The sequence below is a fragment of the Entelurus aequoreus genome, linkage group LG07 (genome assembly GCF_033978785.1).
Source record: "Entelurus aequoreus isolate RoL-2023_Sb linkage group LG07, RoL_Eaeq_v1.1, whole genome shotgun sequence".
NCBI classification, from domain to species: Eukaryota; Metazoa; Chordata; class Actinopteri; order Syngnathiformes; family Syngnathidae; genus Entelurus; species Entelurus aequoreus.
Window position 1 is genome coordinate 42596241 of NC_084737.1, and position 23726 is coordinate 42619966.

General features: G+C 41.0%; 2 protein-coding genes across 3 annotated transcripts in view; one reads left to right on the top strand and one right to left on the bottom strand.

Moving 5' to 3' along the window:
* Positions 1–1247: 1247 nt before the first annotated feature.
* tasorb (transcription activation suppressor b) lies at positions 1248–19908 on the bottom strand. Of its 2 annotated transcripts, none has more exons than XM_062053710.1 (23): positions 19819–19908; positions 17899–18044; positions 17137–17229; positions 16987–17059; positions 16702–16793; positions 16487–16621; positions 16289–16413; positions 16055–16086; positions 11556–11661; positions 10791–10894; positions 10492–10601; positions 9791–9863; positions 9599–9673; positions 8560–9354; positions 7083–7384; positions 5494–5596; positions 4528–5405; positions 4062–4184; positions 3744–3903; positions 3541–3649; positions 3249–3427; positions 3027–3161; positions 1248–2828 (listed from the first exon to the last, which is right to left on the bottom strand). In XM_062053710.1, the coding sequence occupies exons 3-23, from the start codon at positions 17206–17208 to the stop codon at positions 1606–1608; spliced, it is 5004 nt and encodes a 1667-aa protein (XP_061909694.1). In that variant the 5' UTR covers positions 17209–17229; positions 17899–18044; positions 19819–19908; the 3' UTR covers positions 1248–1605. The 2 variants fall into 2 exon arrangements, with proteins under 2 accessions (XP_061909694.1, XP_061909693.1); XM_062053709.1 differs by lacking the exon at positions 19819–19908 and adding an exon at positions 19163–19738.
* Positions 18899–23726, top strand: part of LOC133653891 (dynein axonemal heavy chain 12-like) — a 71831-nt gene continuing 67003 nt past the window's right edge. Inside the window, 16 exon segments of the mRNA XM_062053708.1 lie at positions 18899–19705; positions 19783–19936; positions 20060–20127; positions 20535–20611; positions 20688–20814; positions 20906–20932; positions 20999–21188; positions 21257–21326; positions 21400–21558; positions 21662–21857; positions 22344–22532; positions 22643–22796; positions 22880–22971; positions 23062–23240; positions 23329–23464; positions 23576–23701. Coding sequence (XP_061909692.1) covers positions 20101–20127; positions 20535–20611; positions 20688–20814; positions 20906–20932; positions 20999–21188; positions 21257–21326; positions 21400–21558; positions 21662–21857; positions 22344–22532; positions 22643–22796; positions 22880–22971; positions 23062–23240; positions 23329–23464; positions 23576–23701 — 1749 coding nt within the window. The 5' untranslated portion in view covers positions 18899–19705; positions 19783–19936; positions 20060–20100.

The window sequence follows — 23726 nt, forward strand, 5'->3', positions numbered from 1 at the left end:
CGCCTTGGCGGATACGTTCCTGAGAGCAAGTGGACGCCGATGCGGGTCCGTTTCGCGGTTCCGTTCCGGAAAGCGCGATACGTCCGCGGGAGATCCGCCGCGGAGTGTTTTTGCAGTGTGGGAAATTATACATGATATAATTAACCACAACATTAAAGTAGAGATTAGAATATCGTTCGTAGCGAGCTTGTTTGTTTACCAACTACTTCTTGAACGCATATGACCTCGTGCACATGCAACTCATAAGGATAACATGAAGCAACAATTTTAAATACATTAACATTAAACTCTAGTTTAATGTTAATGTATTTAAAATTGTTGCATATATGCAAGAAAGACTATATAGAAGTAACAGAGTGTTGGTTTGTCAACAATATTTATTTTAACTGAATTGTATGGATTGTGAAATCCTTTCTTTCATGCATTAGATAATCCCTTGTTCACATATGTGTAGAGTTTTTATTATAAATAATTATTTGTCATGTTCAGTGATTCCCTGCAGCAGAATCAATCTAACGGTGTGTTTCCTCCGCGGCACCCTTGCTGTGCCCTAAATATATATATTTGTAAAAAACATTGCTCAATAAGCTGCTTCCAAGCGAATAAAGGTGTTAGTGAGTTACAGCAGATTTAATAAAGGAGCATTGGTTATTTCCCACAAGTTACGGCAGCACAAACAGGCTCTAGAGATAAAACGTTAACCTATTTTTTTAATTAGTCAAACAGCGACCTCTGGTGTACATATAGAGCACAAAATAGTGACGATTTGCCCCAAAACAAATAATCATTTATCGTATCAAGGCATTTTGTAGCTGAGATAGGCTCCAGCACCACCCGCGACCCCAAAAGGGATAAGCGGTAGTAAATGGATGGATGAATGGAATTAAAAAAAACATATTACTATCTCGCTTGACCCGTAAGTGTAGTCACAGTTGTTGACAATAATCCAATCTTTTTGTATCGCTTTATTCAGATTATCATATTTACTGGCTAGAACATAAAACGTGTTGTCCAACACAGCTGGATTTAGAAATACAAGTATGAGAACAGTGTAACTGTATACTGTTTGCTTGACACCATTATCATTCAATGCCATCACACAATATTTCAAATGTTTTATTGTCATCGAATTCAGGACAGCCAATGTAAAATAAGAAAACAAACAGCATGTGAAGTTGTACTTTATATATATATATATATATATATATATATATATATATATATATATATATATATATATATATATATATATATATATATATATATATATATAAAAATATGTTTTCCCCATGTATTTCACAAACCGTTTCAAAACCAGAATAAACAGAAATTACAGGGTAAATTCAGACGCTGAAAGGCCAATAACATATTTGGCAAATATAAATATACTGGTTTATACAGGGAGTCTTCTATCTACATTAAGAGTGTGCATACCGTTTAAGCAATTGTAGTACACTCTACACTGCCTGTATCAACCTTTATTAATGTAGAAAACCAGGATCCTAATTAAACAATTGAAATAGTCAAGCTTATTACAAGGATTATATATACATTCAGCCAGTTGAAATAGTCTCTGGACATTGCCCCTGCCACTGAGTTGATTGTCTACTCAGGGGCATAATTATGAGAATATGTGAAGTCTGTGTAATAATTCTGTGGCCCACCCCTGCCGGCCGGGTAGCCCCAAGCGCAAGGACCACCACCAGGCCCACCCATCCGTTCATGTCCTCGACCTGGTCGTGGCCAAAATCCACCCGGAGGTACTCCTCTCCCCCGGTATCCCCCAGGACCCATCGCAGGCCTCATAGGCCCATGATTCATGCTGCCGCCTACATTACCATAGCCTGTACCACACACAGGCTGTGCAGGAAAGTTAGGTCTGAGAACTGAGCCTCCCCTAGTGGCAACTGCAGGAACACCTACAGAAGGTTTGTCAGTGCAATTCACTGGAGTCCTACCACTCTGACAACCAGGGTTGCTGTCACCAAGGGGTTCCCCACTCTTTGGCAGTCCAGTGGGGTCAACTGGGCCAGGGGGATGCAAAACCTGATTGCAGGTGGTGGTTCCTGCTGACCCCCAAGTCCCCTCCCCAGCTGCCTTTCGTGTCATGTCTGCATTTTGTGCTGTGGTACAAGTGGTATTTATGGGAATGCCCGCCATGTAGCTTTGCTTGGCTGTGTCACTGTGGTCTACAAAAGGGAGTGAGGTGGTGTGTGGAGAGGTCCCAGTAGCTCCAGTTCCTGCTGTGTCTGAGCCATATGTCTGACCAAGCATCATAAAGGGAGGTGGAGGTGGTGGTTTGATCTCTAAAGGGAGGGACGCCAGATTGGAGAGAGGCCCTGCTGTGATGTTGACAGTAGGTGGGGTGGCTGTAGTTGAAGGTGTGCCTGGAGGGCGGTACTCCTGTTCCTGGTTGCTGCTGCAGGGGGAGGCCGGATAGGCAGGCGAGGCCGTATAGCTAGAAGAGCCAGTGTAAGATGACCAACTGGCAGAGGGACACAGGAAACTTTGGTGAGGATTCACAGGGAAACCTCCAGGAGACAAGTTGCCCAACTCTGAAGAGCCAATGCCTATCTGGTTTGTAGCTTTAAACTGAGAGATGGCCGTTTTGAGAGCGTTGTACTCAGACTGTGGAGGAGTTCTATCAGGGGTGGCATGCTGGTCAGGCAACGGCGGCTGGAACTCATCCATAGTTGGAGGGGGCGGCTGTGGTGACTTCTCTTTCTGAGCTTGCAAGTTCTGCTCTTTGCTTTGAGTGACTGTGGGCATTACATCGTCATCTGAGTCTAACGACATGTCTTCCTCTCCAACACACTCATCATTCACCACTGAGAAAACAGGAAAAGCCAGAATGAAAGAAAATAGAAAGGGGGGGGAAGAAGATACAAATAAAGGTGCTACACATTAATATGTATGTGAAGCTCAACACACTTTCTTGCTGAAAAATAGGAACAACACAAAAGACACTTCAACAAAAACTTGTTAGATTGCTGTAAAAAAAGAAAGGCTCTGATGGTCCTACCCACCAGTAGAAGGGGGTGTTGGAAGCTCATTTTGATTGATAGAGCCAATCAGGCTGTGGAAACCACTCATAATATCATCAATGCTTGCTATGACTATTCCATTTCTGGAATACTGTAAGAACATCTCAAAGGGCCTCTCTGTAAACAATAGTTCAGAACTTGGGTTAAATATCAGTCATAAATGCTCATTATTCAAACACTCACATTCAAAGAAACAAAAATTACCTGTGACGAAGATAAGGTGCCGCTGTTGTGTGTGTTGAGCTTGAAGCTTGATCAGGCAATCTAGATCGGGAGCCTGACGTAACTGGGCGTCACACTCGTGGTAAGGAAGGAATTCAACAAGGTGCTTCTTCTGGTAGGCTGTCAGAAGGTTGAGTAACGCCATTGCATTGGTGTTCAACCTGTGACAAATTCATAAATCAGCTTGCCCTGTAATCACACATTTCTTAACAGGTTGCAAAACAAACTTCTAATCTGGCATGTGTTTTGGTGATTTTTCCAACTTCCAACTGACCGGCCCATTTCTTTAAGCTTCTTCTGTGACTTGCAGTGCACCTTCCACTGCCAGGGTTGTTCAGGGCTGCTTTGCTCTTCCAGGAACGTCAGCAATGTCTGTAAGCGATCTGAGCAAACAAATAATAGAGTAAATAAATTATGATTGGATAGTAATCAAAATGTTACACAAATGAAGCTGCCATTAAAAGAAAAATAACACACCCTGTGTAATGAGGTCAGGATTAAGGACAAACTCATCAGATACAATAAAACCTCCAGATACAAATAGCTCATTGTAGGTGTGGTTCTTGACATCATCCAGAGTGTCAACTCCAGCAAAGCTCACTGAGGGTAGCTTCTTCAAAGAGACCAGTGCTGGTATCTGCCAGGTAGAGAAGAGGTTAATTGTTGTATGAAAATCATGTAAAGATAAATGCTATCAATGACGACATAATTTACAATAACTTTAACAAGGGATCAAAAAAATGAAATGGAGACTGCACGCGAGATGGAAGCTGGGAGCAATAGAATTAATCTCACCTTGTGCACATGTGCAGCTATGTGCTCATTCTGAATGATGATAAGTAGTTTGTCTAGGCTGCCACTGTTTTCCAGAAACATCCCTGGGCTGCACTCACTGTTGCCAAGGCTTTTCAAGTACTCCTTTAAGAGAAACAGGACATAAATATAGTAATTGTAATTCAATAAAGGGACACAGATGGACATGTCCTTCCTTATACAACATGCAAGTGGTCAGCTTTCACAGTGAAATGTCCACTTTCACAATGTTAAATTGAGTGATGTTTGATGTGTTGATAACCTGCAGAAAACGTCAGACTGCATTTTTGTAATGTGATACCTAAGAGTATGCACTTCTACTTAACACGGAAGCTGCTAATTAGACAGTACTGTACAGATGTAGCGATCAACAATTGCCACTCACTGGCTTATTCACACTTTGACAATGAGAGTAAAAGTAAATGAGCAAGCATGTAGATGGTTATACCTTTATTTCTTTGCAGACAGTACTCTCCTCCCCCTCGTCGACGGAGTAAATGTAAAACTTGACTGTATTCTTGGTGACGTCCTTAAAGATCTCCACCAAGCTGCTGAAAACCTCAGGCTTTAGCTGACCAATGAGGCTGCCCGCCAGGAGTCCAGGACCAGTACCAATCCCGGTCACATCCCCAGCAACAGAACCAGAAGCGGACACAAATGTAGAAGCAGAAGTACAAGCAGGGGTAGAAGCAGAAACAGACTTTTTGGATTTCTCTGATGATTCTGGTGGGATTTGAGAAGGAGAGTAGACCTCATCCTTGATCTCTGCTGATACAGCATCTGCTTTAGCTTTAGTCTCTCTGACAGTTCCTTGTTTAGTAATCTGGGATGAGTCTGTAGTCAGCAGTAGGGACTGTACTTCAGTTCTGGAAGTTTGCAGGGGTGATGACATTGTTAAATCTGATGTTTTCTCTTTGGGCTCTGGGGAAGTTGCCTTGAGGGGAACAGGTGGGACTGGGATCAACCTTTCCATTTGCTCACAAAGTACTTTGACATGATCCTCCACGTAGACTGGAGTGACATTCTCTACAACAAAGTCTGAGAAGCAACTACTGTGCTGCCAGGAATTGCGTAGAGTTAACCGTGACGGTAGCTGCAAAGTATAAGTCATGTGGTGACTCTGCATGACGTTTTTAATGTCAGAAGTGAGGCTGTGGATTTCCTGGTTGAGTATGGTGTCTAAGCTAATAGAGGGCATGAATGGGACATCCTCTGCCACTGGTAACGTGGCTTGTGCCGCCTTTTTTACCTCCGAAGCTAGGGGTAGTTTTGGCTCAAGGTTCTCCATCGTCACAGTGTCGGGCTGTGGCATGGACTGCAATTTTTCTGGGGGAGAGCAGAAAGAATACATGTCACAGTAATTCCCTCAAATCTATATCTAGATAGTTTTACAATACACGATGACATGATTTACCTTCATTTGTAGATGCGATAACAATTGTGTTGGCCGTGGTTTGAGCTTCGTGTATTGGAGAAACTGCAATAAAAGGACTTGAAGGGCTACAATCCATATCCTCCTAAACAGAGAAAACAATTAGTTTACACAAAGTGCACTGCAAAATGTTATAGGGCAGTGGTTCATAGCCTATTTCCAGTAAAGTATCTACTGTGAAATATTTTTTTCAGCCAAGTACTCTTTAACCAGGAAAAAACATTTTGGTTGAAAACAAGAATTATATCTTGAACTTTAGACAAAAACATAAATAACTTCAACACAAATCAAGCTTTGTGCACTTTAACATTAGGTTTATTTGCTGTATTTTTGCAACAAGGCTTTGTTCCTAAATGCAAATGTAGGTCCATTAAAAAACGTATTAAAAGTACATAGATTAACTGTGTTTTTTCTGATTTTTTATTACATTCTCAACACAATTTTAAGACAAACAGAACAATGAGATTTACATTTCAATTAAGGTTCTTTACTGTTCATCTTTATAAGAGGGTAAACTTACAATGTCAGCAGGGGACCAAATACTTGTTTTCCCCACTGTATATACACAATTATATATATATATATATACACACACACTACCGTTCAAAAGTTTGGGGTCACCCAAACAATTTTGTGGAATAGCCTTCATTTCTAAGAACAAGAATAGACTGTCGAGTTTCAGATGAAAGTTGTCTTTTTCTGGCCATTTTGAGCGTTTAATTGACCCCACAAATGTGATGCTCCAGAAACTCAATCTGCTCAAAGGAAGGTCAGTTTTGTAGCTTCTGTAACGAGCTAAACTGTTTTCAGATGTGAACATGATTGCACAAGGGTTTTCTAATCATCAATTAGCCTTCTGAGCCAATGAGCAAACACATTGTACCATTAGAACACTGGAGTGATAGTTGCTGGAAATGGGCCTCTATACCCCTGTGTAGGTATTGCACCAAAAACCAGACATTTGCAGCTAGAATAGTCATTTACCACATTAGCAATTTATAGAGTGTATTTCTTTAAAGTTAAGACTAGTTTACAGTTATCTTCATTGAAAAGTACAGTGCTTTTCCTTAAAAAAAAAGGACATTTCAATGTGACCCCAAACTTTTGAACGGTAGTATATATATATATATATATATATATACATACACACACACACACACACACACAATTATATATATATCCATCCATTCTCCACCGCCCGTCCCTTTTTTGGGGTCGCTGGAGCCCATCTCAGCTGCACCCGGGCGGAAGGCGGGGTACACCCTGGACAAGTCGCCACTTCATCACAGGGCCAACACAGATAGACAACATTCACACACTAGGGCCAATTTAGTGTTGCCAATCAACCTATATATATATGTAAATATATATATATATATATATATATATATATATATATATATATATATATATATATATATATATATATATATATATATATATATATATATATATATATATATATATATATATACACACATTTAACACCACTGAGTGACTTTGAGGGTAATACCATTTTAGAACCAGTGTTCTAGGAAAACAAATGCTAGAATCTGTTGTTCACATCTCACCTCTGTGTAGTTTGTTTGTGGCAAAAGCTCCTTTTGTTTGCCAAGACCACAGGCAAGTTCCCCCCTTTCGGGACCAGTTGACTGTTCACCCTGATTTGATTGCACAGGTATTGATCCCTCAGCAACAGCTTTGTTGAGAGTGGTTAGCAGGATCTTAAGAAGACGCTGGGTCTCATGAACTGCTGTAGTATTGGAGTTGTCACAAGCTCTCAAATCAGTGTCATAGATCCCCATGCTTTCCATCACTGCTGTCAGATTTTCACTCTGTCCACCCTCTTCTCCAATCTCATTTATTGGTATCCCTAGGAAGAGGAACAAAACTTGTTGGAACCTTAAGCAGTATGTTTTGTGTATATTATGCTTTATGTGCTATACGCTTCATAATTTAAACGAGGACTAGTAAAAACTATCAAAATAGTCGTTAGGTGCAGCCCTAACGTGCATTGTGCAAAAAACATCAGGGACATCATTATCGATGTGCCATCAAAAGCTCAAAGGGGCTGTTTGCAACCTTTACATGGCTGTGTGTAAAGTGTTGAAATATTTTTATTCTGCCCTCTTTCGGCTTTTAGCACATAAACTCTGTCCTACGTAGTAACATATATGCACACACTTTGTGTGTTTTCAGCTAATTACAGCGATTTAGCAAAGCTTAGCCGCTGTATTTAAAGTTAGCTATCATTGAATGTATAGTCATTCGTAACAAAAACATGACTGCAAAATTGTTTGTTGCTTCTCTGGGACTGTTTTTGTGTATGTGCATGCGTTCCTTACGTATGCATGTGGACAAGACAGCGGAGTGAAAGCCTGAATGCCAGACAAATTCCTTGGACAGACAAGCAGATTTTATAGAGTATATCTAGTAAATATAAAAAATAAATGATAAATGATAAATGGGTTGTACTTGTATAGCGCTTTTCTACCTTCAAGGTACTCAAAGCGCTTTGACAGTATTTCCACATTTACCCATTCACACACATTCACACACTGATGGCGGGAGCTGCCATGCAAGGCGCTAACCAGCAGCCATCAGAGGCAAAGGGTGAAGTGTCTTGCCCAAGGACACAACGGACGTGACTAGGAAGGTAGAAGGTGGGAATTGAACCCCAGTAACCAGCAACACTCCGATTGCTGGCACAGCCACTCTACCAACTTCGCCACGCCGTCCCTGTTAAATGTTCTGTTAAACCACTAATTGTAACATAAGGTAGGCAATAGTGTTCTTGTTATATTTTTCGTTTTGAAAAATATAACTTAGCAAGTTTTAAACAGCCCTTTCTAAAGCTCATTTTTTAAAATCCATTTTAAAGCTTAGATTCAAAGTGCAATTTTACAGTTGAGTAAAACCAAAGTACTGCATTTTCTTCAATGTCAATTTTGTTTTAGTTTTTACACTATAAATTAATCAGACAGTGCTGTGAAAAAATGTACAATACTTCCAAGTTTACGTTGTAAACCTACACAAACATCTTTTTACCTGTGCTGGATTCACCATTGCTCAGCAGATCAGTGCGTTGGTGTTTGTTCATGCTCTCCCTCTCATCGTCATCAAATTTTCTCTTGAGATAGTTTGACTCCCAGGCTCCATCCACTTCTTTTTCCCTCTCAGGATCCTGGATTAGTGCTCTCTTATGGTGCTGGATCAGTTTTAGTAATTGCTTCATCTTGTCTTTATCGTACTCATTCCGTGCCAGCAACAAACTTGGATGCTCTGGCTGGGATTCAGTGTGGGACTGGTGCTGCAACTGAGCCCCATTTGAAGGGGCCAACCCCGACCTGCGTCTGCTAGTGTCCAAGGGTGGCTTCTCCTGTGTAAGCCTTTCTGGTGCTGTCCTGTCTGAGCGGTCTGAGCCACCCCAGTCAGAAACAGGACTGTATTCTACAGGTACTGGATCAGCTACAGGTGTGGGATTGCGTATCTTTTCAATTATGTCTTTTGCCTTGTTCAGAGGTAAAGTATAATTGGAAGGGTTGTGGATGTAAGTACGCAGTAGGGCTTCCATGTTCCCTTTTGGTCTGGGTACGGGAAACGTGCAAGGCCTATCATCCAGATTATATTTGTAGTCAGGCACGATGAATGGCCGCACTCGTCCTGAATCCACGCGACTTAAATAATCTGTGGCTTGTCGCTCCACACCTGAACTGGGGTCCTTGCCTGCATTGGGTCGCAATGTGAAAAAGGCGTAATGCAAGGCAGGGATGAATCGTTCCAAAGATTCTATTATTGTTTGTGGCTCGTTTATCAATGGCTCTGGTTCAGGCAGTCGTGAAGCTGACATAAAAGACACAAAATGCAACATTATATTAGGCTTCATTCCATAAAGTTTAATTAACGCTGAAAAGACACGTGTCAGTCTATTCAGACACGATGTAATGAGAACAGATCTTACTACATGACTCAACACAATCATGTATTATTGAGGTAAAATATGATATTGATCACCCAGATGTTATCAATCAGTTTGCCAAAGCTTTAATCAGATGCCTATGTAAAATAAGGATAATAAAATACTCACAATACTTCATAACTGCCCTTGACTCGTGAAAGAGGAATATTGCTTGCAGGCTCTTTTCAACCCGCCCCCGCCTTTCTACAAAATAAATGGAAGCTTTTTAAAAGGGTAATTTGTACTGGAAGTAAAAAGTAGGAGTTGAACTGACACAATAGGGAATTATGAAATAACGGCAATAGAAAGGATTGTTGGTACCTTTGGACTCCACCATCTGTGCTGAGGACAACAGGAAGAGAAAGCCTCGATCAAACAGGCACTTCACCAGCACCTACATAAAAGGAGTTAACAATGCAGTCACAAACATCAATCAGTATATATTATATTATCATCCTGAGTGAGCCATTAACTTACACAACACTGTTGTTGGACATTTACATTTTTACTTATTTTCAGTTGTGCTTCCTTTTTGCATAATTATTAGACAAAGATTTTCCACACTGTTCAATAAAATATTCTCTATAAACACAAACTGGTCATCCAGTGGAAGATTGTTTTCCAACAAGTACCACCTCAGAAAACTCTTGGCTCTCCCAAGTGCCACCATAATTACCAACTTTAATATACAGTAGCGTAGTAGGCCAAAGTATTTATTAAAAAACAAAGTAGAAGTCTTATTTAAGAAGTATATTTAATAGTTTTTGGCCATTGTACCATTACACACAGTTTGCACAGTAACACTGTTTGAATATAAGAAAATAAAACATGAATCACTTAATTGATTCTTTGGCGTACCACTAGATAGAGCCTGCGTACCACAGTTTGAGAATCACTGTTTTGGACTATATAAAGTACCTTAATTCTCTCAAATGTTCATAAATATCATGTTGACCAACAAAGATGTAAAATACGTCCTATTGTGATTTAAAGTATGTGAGAGGTATATAACAGTGACTAACCAGTCTGTCTTTCTCAAGTTTGTTAATCAGTCCCACCAGACTTCCATTGGTCAGTTTTCCTTTTCCTTCCACAACCTCAAAAAGGCTGCATGTCATCCCATATTTCATCACTGTAACAGAGCAAAAAAAAAAATAAATCACTTAAAACATTTCCTGCCGAGAGAGTCAAGGTCTCACGGTGACAGTTTGGAGAATTATTTATCTTGGTGTAATGTGTTTTGAATGCGAACATTGAAATGGTCAACCAACTTGACAAAACAAACTGTGTATTGATATTGAGGTACTACTTTCTTACTGACCTTCCCGTGATGCACTGTAGGTGTCCCAAGAGAAGAGCACTGCAGGAATCTTTCGCTTTACCTGCTCAAGGTGCATGCCCTGATTGACCTCCAGCTTCTCAGGTCTGTTTAATAAATCCAACAAGAGGTGTAAACACATACAGCATCAAAGCTGTGGGTCTTCTGGCTGTGAAGAGTTCATGATCTGAATTGCTACCCTAAATCTTGAGTAAACCATTATGATGTAACTTAGTCTTTAAATTAGAATAGAACAGAACTTTGTCATTTGTCCAAGAACAGACATGTATCATTAAGTGCAATACATTACAGCAAGAGGGCTTTGTGATTTACAAATCACTACTAACACTCATGGCTTTTCTCTACAAAACTGTAAGACGATAATTCCTAACTTGTAGTGACTGCATGGTAAACTGATTGACAGTAAAGCAAATATGTGCAATTTTGCAGTAAAAGGAAAGCTAGAGGAACTGGTCTTAAGATATTGCACACATCAGTTGTCTTTCCATCCCCTTTTATCACATGCCAATTGAGATTATATTGTAGAATCATTGCCAAATCATCGCTTTTCCATCTACTTGCAAAAAGCATATCTAATATTGTTTATTTTATTCTTAGATTGAGTCAATTTAATCAATGCAGATGCCAAAAAATACCAGACATTTTGCTTACACTCAGTCTATTTGCAGCACTACGTCTAACAATCTGAATAAATGAAGTGTATCTATCAAAAGACAGTATGTCATGTTGTATCAGTGCTATACTCACAGTTTGAAAGGAAGGTAGGGCCGCGACGATGATCGTAAACAGATGGGAAATAACTCATTGCCCTTGTTTACCAATGGACCTCTCCACACAGAATAGCAGCGGCGCCCTGCAATTACAAACATAGGTCATAGTAAAAAATAGAAAAGAAAAAAATGCTACAGTTGCTGACAAACGCTATAGAACTTGTGGTCACCAATATCAGGGATGTGAGCACCCTTTGAGAAAAACAAGGGGGAACAACTGATGAAAAAAGGGAGGAACATTTCTATCGGCACAAAGTGCTACCACGCAAACCCTTAAAGAAAAGTTTGAAAATCAAAACTACATTTCCTGCAATTAGGTGCATTTCAACACAATATTTGTTTTACCTTTTGATTTATTGTCATCTACCAACCTCCTTTGGCTGTCTTTTTGACACTTACATGTTCCATGTAATGTAGCACAGAATTTTTAGGTTTTTTTCAGCAGATATTTTACTGGCAATATTATCTTTCAAATACAATGGAAAATGTACTCAAAAAAGTTTTTATTTTGGCAACTATATACTGTAACCACGCCCACTCGAGTAAGATTATTTCGGTGTTGTGACCACTGTTTACAATCCATCACGTCAAAGATATACCTTCCCGCTGACTAATATATGTTCATCTAAATATTATTAGCAGCAAAGTTCGTTGAGTACGCTTGGAAGAGTGGCAGCACATCACAGTAGCTCCTTTGAATTCCTTTCATTTTACTTTATTTTTGGTATTATTCTTAACTTTTCTTGCCTTTTTTTAATCTCTTACCTTCCATAAACCACTAATTATGGTTCTTGGGAACTTTTGTGTGTTTTCGTTACTTTTCTTTTTCTTTTCGGGCCGTTTTGTGTTTGGCTTTGATCAGCGGAGCAGTAGACCTTTTGTTTACACCCGCGAGGAGCTGTTTGCGCTCTCCTTACCAGCGCTATGGGGAACGCGGCCGGACCTTCCCGTGGAAGTACGGAAAAAGCGCAGGGGACGCCGTGCCGGCATAAAGATGAAGGAGCGCAGAAGGAAATTTAAGCCTGCAATCCCCTCTGTCCTCTTGGGGAACGTGTGGTCTTTGGCGAACAAAATGGACAAATTGTTTGGGCTCGTCCAAACTCAAAAGGAGTACGCCGTGTGCAGCATCATGTGTTTTACGGAGACTTGGCTACATGCGGACTTCCCGGACCACAGCGCGTCTCTACCCGGCTTCACAACCTCACGGGCGGATAGAAACACACTCCTGAGCGGTAAGAAAAAAGGCGGAGGGATTGCCATCTTGGTGAACGAGAGGTGGTGTAATCCTGCTCATATTACTGTAAAGGAGTGTGTTTGTACGCCGGACATTGAACTTCTGGCTGTTGGAATTCGGCCATATTATTTGCCAAGGGAATTTACTTCTGTAATCTTCATTGGAGTGTATGTTCCTCCTTCTGCTGACGAAACTGCTGCTTGTGACACCATTCACGCCGCTGTTGCTAAGCAACAGACCAAACATCCCGTTGCCCTCATTCTCATTTCGGGTGACTTTAATCATGTTTCTCTGGACTCTATTTTACCCATTTTCCATCAATATGTACACTGTGCAACACGGGAAAATAAAACTCTGGACCTACTGTATGCTAATTCAAAAGATGCATACAGAGCCACTGCCCTGTCCCCCCTGGGACGGTCTGATCACAATCTGGTGCTTTTAACACCTCTTTACGTTCCTGCTGTGAGGAGGCAGCCCATCTCAACTAAATCAGTGCAAATGAGGAGTATTGAGGCAGGCATAGCCTTACAAGACTGCTTTGAGACTACAGACTGGGAAGTACTCTGTAAGCCTCACAGGACAGATATCAACAAAATCACAGACTGCATCACTGACTACATAAATGTCTGTGAGGACTCCATCATCCCGACAAAAACTGTCCACTGTTACCCAAATAACAAGCCCTGGATCACCAACTAGCTAACGGTGCTGCTAAATAAAAAGAAGCGAGCCTTCAGATCCGGTGATCGGGACGAGTTGAAGAGGATTCAGTGGCAGCTCAAAGTTAATCTTCAAGAAGGGAAAGATACCTATAGAAGGAAGCTTGAAGCTAAACTCCAACAAAACAACACTTGTGAGGTTTGGAAGGGTATGAAGGCCATCACAGGCTTCAACAATAAAGCCAAACTGCTGGATGGGGGTGCAGATAGAGCCAACGAGCTGAATTTGTTTTTCAACAGATTTAGCAACGCACCCCTTACTGGCCCTCCCCCCACTACTCCTGTTCTCACACCTCCACCTCCCCCTCCTTCTCTTTTACCTGCCACAGCCGTTTTTTCCCCCCTCTGCCCTCCCCCACTTCCACCCCCACTGAGAAAGCCAGCCCGGTATGTCTGACACCTGGACTTGTAAGACGGCAGCTGGAGAAAGTCAATCCAGCTAAGTCAGCAGGCCCTGACCGAGTCAACCCCTGGGTCCTGAAGACTTGCGCTGCTCAGCTAACTGGGATCCTGCACTCCATCTTCAACCTGAGTCTGAAGCTAGAACGGATACCAGTGCTATGGAAAACATCCTGCATAGTGCCGGTGCCCAAGAAGCCCATCCCATCGAGCTCAAATGACTTCAGACCTGTAGCCCTGACGTCCCAGGTCATGAAGGTCCTCGAGATACTTGTGCTGGATCAGCTGAGGCCACTTGTGGCTCCTTCCCTGGATCCTCTACAGTTTGCATATCAGCCCCATGTAGGAGTGGACGATGCTGTTAACTACCTGCTGCATCATGCTCACTCTCACCTGGATGGTGGGAAGGGCACTGTGAGGATCATGTTTTTTGATTTCTCTAGTGCCTTTAACACCATTCAGCCAATTCTGATGAGTGACAAGTTGCTCAGGATGGGTGTCAGTTCATCCATTGTCTCCTGGATCACTGATTACTTGTCTGACAGGCCCCAGTTTGTGCGACTGGGGAGCTCCGTGTCGGATACTGTGGTCAGTGGTGTAGGTGCTCCACAGGGGACCGTCCTGTCTCCTTTCCTGTTCACCCTGTACACCTCAGACTTCCAGTATAGTTCCAGGTCCTTCCACCTGCAGAAATACTCTGACGACTCTGCTGTGGTCGGGTGTATCGGAGAGGGACGGGAATTGGAGTACAGGACACTGATCGCTGACTTTGTGGAGTGGTCTCAGGCGAACCATCTGGTCCTTAATGTGGACAAGACCAAGGAGCTGGTCATCGACTTCAGGAAGAGAGTGACCCCGGTGGAGCCCATCAAGATCCAGGGCCGGCAGGTGGCAGTAGTGGAGCAGTACAAGTATCTGGGAGTCCACTTGAACAGCAGACTTGACTGGAAGGACAACTGCAAAGCTGTTTACAAGAAGGGCATGAGCAGACTCTTTTTCCTGAGGAAGCTTAGGTCATTCAATGTGTGCAGCAAGCTGTTGGAGATATTTTATCAGTCTGTTGTGGCCAGTGCACTGTACTTTGCAGTGGTTTGTTGGGGGAGCAGCACCAGCAAAAGGGACTCAAACCGGATTGATAATCTGATCCGGAAAGCCAGCCAAACTATTGGCACGCAATTGGAGGCGTTTGTGTCAGTGAGGGACAGGAGGTCACTGGACAAACTGCTGGCCATCATAGACAATCCTGCCCATCCACTCCACCTGACAATTAAGGGACAGCAGAGTTCATACTCCAACAGGCTCCTTCAACTTCCTTCCCGCACTGTGCGATTCAAGAACTCCTTCATTCCACACCCCATCCAGCTGTATAATCACTCGCAATACAGCAATAGATGACATCTGCCTATTACTAGACACCTGACATGTTAGCTACTTCTTTGTTTATAATGTCTGTTTTCTATTTCCTGCTGGACCTACTCTCTATTTTATGCTGCTGCTGTCATATAGACTGTATATACTGTAATATTGTACATGGTCATTGGTTTATATTGTATATATGTTATAGACATAATATAATATATCCATCCATCCATTTTCTACCACTTGTCCCATCTGTATGTAAATTACTCTGTACACATATTATGTATATATTCGTATATGTTAGATTTTTTATAGCTATATTAGTCTCTTTATAACTGCATTGTCCTTTCCATCATTGTAACTGAGCTACTGTGTTGAACAATTTCCCTTGTGGATCATTAAAGTTTGTCTAAGTCTAAAGTGGACAGTCGTCAACGCTGTGGCTCGGAGAGCAATCGGAGATGACAACAAGTAAGCTAACTAGATGGTAAGTTAACTAACATGTTTGTTTCGGTGCTCCTAATCGTGTCTCCGTCCTGCAACACACTGCGCCATTTAGGCAAGAGGAACAGAGAGTACCTGCTTATTTTTATCGACATTTCAATAAAAACCGCGGAAGTGATATTTTGACACAGAAATTAATGTTAAAAAACACAGATTTGGACATTGGACATGCTTGCAATATGCTTGACAGCAGGACACAAACGTACAGATTAAAAATTTTAGAGAATTTGCCAATGGTTCTATAAGAAATTGTTTTACCTCGACTTCCTTCAGAGGATATGGTGTTAAGCCTGTTAAACACACACACACACACACACACACACACACACACACACACACACACACACACACACACACACACACACACACACACACACACACACACACACACACACACACACACACACACACACACACACAAAGTATGTTGAAAATCACACAGACCCAAAGGGAGATGTTACAATGCCTGCATTTTCCACATAAATGTTTTACCTGTGTGTTGTTAAAGAAGTCGCTGCAACGTCCTTGCCTTTGTACTGAAAGGAAAACACAGCGTAGGGGCACACATGCCTGGGCCGTGCTTTAATTTCATCAAAAGCAAACTCGAAAAAATATTGCTGTAAAAAAAATAGACGGTCAGTTTAAAAAACAAAATCTTAATCCTTTAATACTGATAATGATCAAATATACCTGTGTGCGCTCAAATGCTCTGTACGACAGCAAAGATGTAACCCTATTGGCACTTTTGGACAAATGACAGTCAAACTTAGTCGCAGGTTCCTTAGCATTATTTGGCATGTTTTCATGGATGTGTTTTACTCTTCCCTGAGAAAAAAAAACCAGACTGGTTGGATTTTCTGGATGTGTGCAAATGTAAAAAAAATAAATACTTGATTCAGTCTTACCCTCATAACTTTAAAAATGATTATGTCTCCGACTGAGCCAACTTCGAACGGATTGATTTGTAACAAATCAGAGAATTTAGAGAGATAAATGCCTATAACGACACAGGAATTTGGGTTGGGAAAAACATTTTCAAACAGAATCAAATTCAAATTGTGGAGAGCTAACTATGTTCAACTTTAGAGTTTGTGTACAGTTAATATATTACTGCACCATCAGAAGCCTTCTCAGCTTTAAAAAAGGCTACTATTACCATTTTGTTGCAACTTTGTAGTCATGTAACTTACCAACTGCTGGATTTCCTACTGTTGTTATCTTGGAGTGTCCTATTGATAAACCCTTCTCGCAGATCCACTGAAACTAAAACATAGAAGGTGACATGCAAAACTCTGCATCAAGTCATCAAGATCATTCATTATAGCCTCAGAGGAACTAACCTTGGATTTATCTGCATATAAGAAGCAGTATGATTCTGTCAGTTCTTGGTCTGTCCGGCCTTCTTGCTTCATCTCCCGCCTCTTCTCAATAAACTAGAAGACAAAAGAGGAGATCAAGTCTGAACATCACAAACCTACAAAATAATGACTGTAAAGGCTGAAATATGCTCTGAGGTCAAGTAGCTTTCGTGACTGACGCCAACTAGCTCCTCTCCCTTCGAGGACTGAGGTAGATCTTTCACACACCTTCAAAAAAGTAAAGCTTCGCAACAGCTTCGACCACAAAGCTGTGATTGGTCGGCTTTTTTTATTTAAATTTTACATAATTTCTGGGTTTTCCGTCCCGCCCGTCCTGTGCTTCGACACCTTCAAGGGTCACACAGCCCATCTTTATGAATGTCTTTTCCTCTGGTTTCAGAGGATTATGTACAATAAAAGTGACCGCTTTTTCAAAATGATTACTCCAATTACAAAAAAAATGTGGATGTTGTTTCAGTCGCCATTGTTTACTACAATTACGACACAAAGAAAAGCTAATAGATAATCAACGAGAGTTGTAGTTGCTCTTTCAGAAAACACACTTCCTCTTCCCTTTTGGAAGAGATTTGCAAGATACGTGTCAACCAACACGGAAAAGCTATAAACAAATCAAAAAATTTGTCAGAGAGGATGCAAGCTTCAGCCTTAATGCAAAAAACCTACCACACTATAACAGTGAAATATGATCTGAAATGTATGCAGTGCACCTAAACTACCACCAACCTCTTTTTCCAGCAGCTCATTGTGAATGAGTCTGGCCTTGCAGTAGGTGAAGGTTCCTCTTGATGATGCATCCAGGTAAAAAGATGAGAGAAGCTTCAAGAGCTCTTCAAACTCACGGCTGTCAGGGGGCAGAAGCTGGAACAAGCCTATGCAGATATAAAACAAGTGGATTAGCATGTAGAACCTGCAGTACAAAGCTGTTTTCAAACTTTCTTAGATAAGTAATAGGTAAAAAGGCAAAATACAATGTGTTTGACTTTATATTCAAAGGGGAGTTGAGGTTTGTTCGCAGAATAGTGGGCTACTAAGGAACCAGCTGCACCACATCGCAATGCGAATCGTGATCAATACAAGAAGTTGCTGATATGTAATCCATAATTAAAAATAAACAATCATTAAAAGTAACTCGTTACAGCGTTGCCCCCAGTAACCAACGCATGTATTGACTTGGAGGTAAGACAATCCAAACATGCAAGAGGCCAGATAACACCTGTTGTGCATCATTAGGCTCAATCTTTGTGACAGAAAAGGGCTAAAAGACAAGTTATTCACAATCAATTTGAGAATTGAACACAGTTAAATGCATTCAGATAAGGTGGGGAAGTACCGGTAGGTCAATCATTGCAAGCATGGCCATGGGCATGAAGAATGTGATGTATGTGCACTAGGGGCAGAAAGCTTTGTGGCAGTTTGTGAGTATATTTACATTTTAATATTCTTGGGGGGGATCTGCATGGGGTAATTGTAAGGTAAAAATGTGTAAAAGTTCATATTATGAAATACACGGAATCTACTGAGCAGCTGATTAAGATGCAATCACGAGACTCAAAGTGCTAGGAGAACATTCTGTTGAATACTGGAGAAGATACAAGCATGTTCATCACGCGTAGTAAGGTGCACACGTTGACACCAGCAGCATGATTTAGTCTGACACGTAGGGTATTACAGGTGAGCAAACCGGACCAAGTGGGCTTATAAAAGAGCTGTCCACAAAATGACACTTTCCGGAACCCACACAGCAACACTGTTCGTTACCGTCCGTTGCTAACTTGGATACGTGAGAGACAGTCAGTCATAGAAGCCCCACTAACGTTACATCGGACAAGACGAGGTGTGTGATAGACTAGAACGGGATGTTTCGATCGACAACGGCGTGCATTTGGTCAACTATCAGTCAGTTAGCTAGCTAGCAGGTTAGCAACATTCAGGAGGCATATGAAAGACAGGACACGCTCTGTTCAAAATAACAGCAATATGGCACCACCTTTTCGTTCTTTCTTCTTCCTCGGGATTTGAAAGGACTTCCGAGGCCGCTCCACGCTTTGTCTGTGGCCTAGTGTGGGTGAACCACTCCAGCTACGGGTGTCCGTCTGCCGCTCAGGGGCTTCGTGCTCGGGTATTACACTGTCTCCACAGCCGGGCTGATCGCCATTTTGGTTGGCCGGGGCCGAGGTGGCGGCTGAAGTCTTCTGAGGCTCGCCACTTTCCTGGTGTAGACTGCCCGTATCGGTATATTCCCAGTCTCTTTTCCCCATGGTGGCGGGGTTTAGGGCCATTTTAAGGCACCACGCACGAATTCGGGCAATGCAGCGCAAGCTCTAACGATTACGAGCTGTTTCTCTCACACACACAGACTGCTCCTCACCCAGCCTCCGCCATTGTGTAAATGACGTACACGTTCTTCTCCACTGCATTACGCTACCGTCACTGTGTTTACGTACCAGAAAATCCGCGCCATCTAGCGTCAGAGAGAAGTATTGCGGAATACAGTGACTGCTTTGAGGCCTTCTACTATGATACTCATACTGTATGTATTACACTGCGCTCCTGGCAAGCAAAGAGCAGGGTAAACATAACCACCGACCTATATTCTGTTGTATCAAGGAGAAAGCAACCTAATTATCTGACAAACCAACTTACCAACTCACCCAAAACGCCAATCAAACGGTCTTACGTGTGTTGTCGGACTTGCACGTGACCACATCACATGTCAAACAGACGGAGAACGTAGATCTATATCGTTGACGTCATCAACAAGGTAAGTGACGTATCTTTAACTAGACGTTAACTCTTAGTTTGTCGTCAATGTGTGCTGAAAATGTTTTAGTTATGTTTTAATGCACTCTTGCACTGAAGTCTGTTGCTTTCTATACGTTTTCAGAGCAGGACCTTCAATACAGTTGTGTCTGTCTTATTTTGAAGATGGAACTGGAGGGATCTGACAGAGCGGTGAGAATATCCTTTGTAAAATAATATATATTAACCTTCATTAAAAGATCCAAAAATATATTTGCATTTTATTAAGTTGTATCTTGCTATTGTTATGTACTAAACACTTCTTCAGACGTCACATTTGCCCATTTTTCTGTGCTGCTACTCAAATAGAAATCGTTTATGTCTTGGAAAAGAGAAAATTAACATACACATAGCCAACTATAATTAAGTATTGACCAGGTATTGTAGGCCTAGTATAGTTTTATGTTTGCATTTGTTTATGTAGTATATGTTATTAATAACTCAAACATTTTAAACTCTTTACTAAAATGTCTTAAATGCATTGTGACATAAATGGCATTGGCTTAAATCACTTCTTGAACCTATAACTGCAATGTGAAATGTTTGTCCATGTCAATAAGGAGTCTCAAACATCTTACAATAAAATTCTGGAGCAACGATGGAGGAAAGTGCAACAACAGCGACTGCATTTACCAATGTATGTTTTCAACTAAATAGTCGGTATTAAGTCATATTTAAAACATTATGTACTCAGGCTTTTGATCATTGTGCAGGCCAATTGGTTTCCTGCAAAGTGGCAGCTCCATGGCTGTGTCACAAGCAGTGGAAGCTTACAGGCGGAACAAAGATAGGGGGAGAGTTGTGCGCAGCCCATCACCAGAGCCCCAATTTCCTTCTACTGTATGACATATTTCCTAAATAACTACAGCTCATTCCTGCAAATGTAGGGCAGCAACATAATGTGTAATATTTTTCACTACTTGCTTTACAGATGCAAAGTGAGGATAGGAAGCAAAGGGTGAGTTTACGGTTTTGAAAGTCATTTAAAAATATAAAAGTCTTATTTTTTTGACCACTCTTGCAGATGAACTACATATTCTTGAAGCAATGTGTAGAAAGCCGGCCAGTAATTCCAATCCCGCAGCACTGGTTGAAATCCATTGATGGTAAAATCCCTCCTAAACATAAAGACAATATTCAGAAAAGCAAACTCCTGCAGGAGCTCCTCTGCGAAGTCACCGACAATTTTCATGATGTTATCGTCAAGCACACAGGTATTGACAATTTTATGTATGTACTGTACATCATCTATGCATGATTACCTAATATGTATTTGTTTAAGTGAACACATTCTTAAAGAATCCAGAGTGTGAAGACACTACCTCAGAAAAACAGCAATCCCTCCCACTGGAGTGAGTGATTTAATGACACGTATGATTCATCATCAGTTTGTTGTCCCTTTTGTAAAATGATTCTCTTTTGTAGCATTCTTGAATTTTCCCCAACACGGCACGAGACATTTATTGCAAACCGGAACTTTATGACGGAACATTTGCACATTCTACATCCAATTATGCAAACTGTCTTGGATATTGGCTACACAACCTTTTCTTCAATGGTTTTGGTGGATATTTCAGGATATAGGTAGGAAAAAAAGGTTGTGAATGCACAGAAGCTTCAATGTTCAAGTACTTGTGGTAATGTCTCCTGTCAAGATTGAACACATTGGTGTATCATATTGGTTCAGGTCTTTGGGGCCTGTTGATTGCAAGGTGCTACTTAAAGACCTGGCTGAAGAATGTGAGGCAACAGAAGAAAGCATCATGGATACCTGGTTCCCTAAAGTCATCAACTTACTAACAAGTCCAAAAACATTGGGATCAGTTAAAGAAGAATCACTGGATAGCTTCTTTGACTGTGCATGCACCCTAATCTCTAATCAGGTGGCGTTTTGTTTCATACATTATTGAATACTCTTTAGTGTTAATTTCATTTGGATTTTCCTCATGTTATTTATTCTCACGGCATTCAGCTGATCGTAACTGGACTGTTTGGTTTGTCTTAGAAGACGTTTCGCCTCAAATCCGAGTAGGCTTCATCAGTCCATGCTCATAGACTTAGATTGGTCAGATGTAGTCTAGCCGCTGGTGCCAATACCTCAGTGGGCTTCATCAGTTCATGCTCATAAGTTCATCCTAAGACTAGATCTGACCAGTCTAAAAGTCTATGAGCATGAACTGATGAAACCTACTAGGATGAAAGGCAAAATGTATTTTAAGACAAACCAAACAGTCCAGTTGCGATCGATTGAATGCCCTGAGATTACAATGACATGAATGAATGAGATCATTCATAGACTCATTTTTATATAGTCTCTTTGCATTCTCTTCTAGTACACTTTAGCACTGTTCGTTTTTCTAAATTCTTAGTTGAAAGCAGTTCTTGAGAGGAGTGTAGAGAAGTTTGTTTACCCATTTGAGCCAAGCAACTACCACTTTTTGCCCATCTTTCAAATGGCGCTGACATTTAATGAAGAAAAGATGGGAATATACCCGACCTTACAGGAAGTTGAAAAATATATTTTTGAAATCCTTAATGCCATCACAAGTACATTGCAGGTAAGATCAAGTAACATATCTTTTTATGCCTACTCTTTTGAAGCAGTTATTTCATATTCCTAAAAGTGTATTTAGAGATGGTTTTTAAAATATCTGGAATTGATCCACAGAAAGTTCAGACAGTTCAGTCATGGCTGGCAGAGTCTACATCTGCATTTGTGGATGCCAAGGCCCCTGATCACACGCTTGCTTGGGCTGATTTTACTTTAAAGGCAACTGTTCGAAAGCATCTGGAAGGACCTAACAAATATTTCCAGAATTACGGTAACGAATACCTAATCTCCAAGAATGTCATTATCCAACCAATGATTTTAGTGCATGCTTTTCTAACTCTAATTGTATTGTAGTTGACAACTATAACTGGTTAGTCAATGGAACTGCACAGACTCGAGTTGAGACCTTTGTTGAAGAAACCCATTCATTTGCTGACTATATTCAGGTGAGAAATTACATTCTGCAAAATTTAAAAACCTTTCTCATCCACGTCTTTGTGATGACTATTAGTGTGTGACCTGACTGTACTTAACAGCAAGTGGATGAATTTCGTGACTTGTCAAGGAAGATTGGCAACCTCCCAACAAAAGCTCACTTTGCAATGGTCCAATTAGAGTGTGAGGACCTGAATCAGGGATTGGCTAAAAAATCTAAAGCCTGGGCTAAAATACTTATTGACACAATGAAAATCAAACACAGTGAGCAAAATCTACAGTGAGTCGGATTTTGATATTTATTTAAAAAATGTTTTTGTTTTTTTACACATTTTAAACATTTGAATGTTTTGTGTCTCTGGAAAAAGGATATGCTGTGATTTTGAAACCATCCGCGAAAATGCTTTGAAAGTACCAGAGACCACAGATGACATGGCCAACATGATTGAATACATTGAATTAACTAAGACAAAGGGCATTACACTTCTAAAGGAAAGAATAATGGTAACATGTTCCCATAAGTCGTAAATGTTTACATTGTTACGCTATGCTGTGCAATTGTTTTTACCCTCACGAAAAGTACCATCAACATGAGTTGCTCTTGTGATCTGACAGAAAGCCTACAACAGACTGAGCTACCTCTTAGATGTCAACATATTTGAACCTGAAGATCTAGAACTCAATTCAACTGTGTTTACGTGGCCATTGAAAATTGGAGAGGTCTTTGAACTCAGCGATGAGGTAATGCTCCAGTCTGAACCTACAT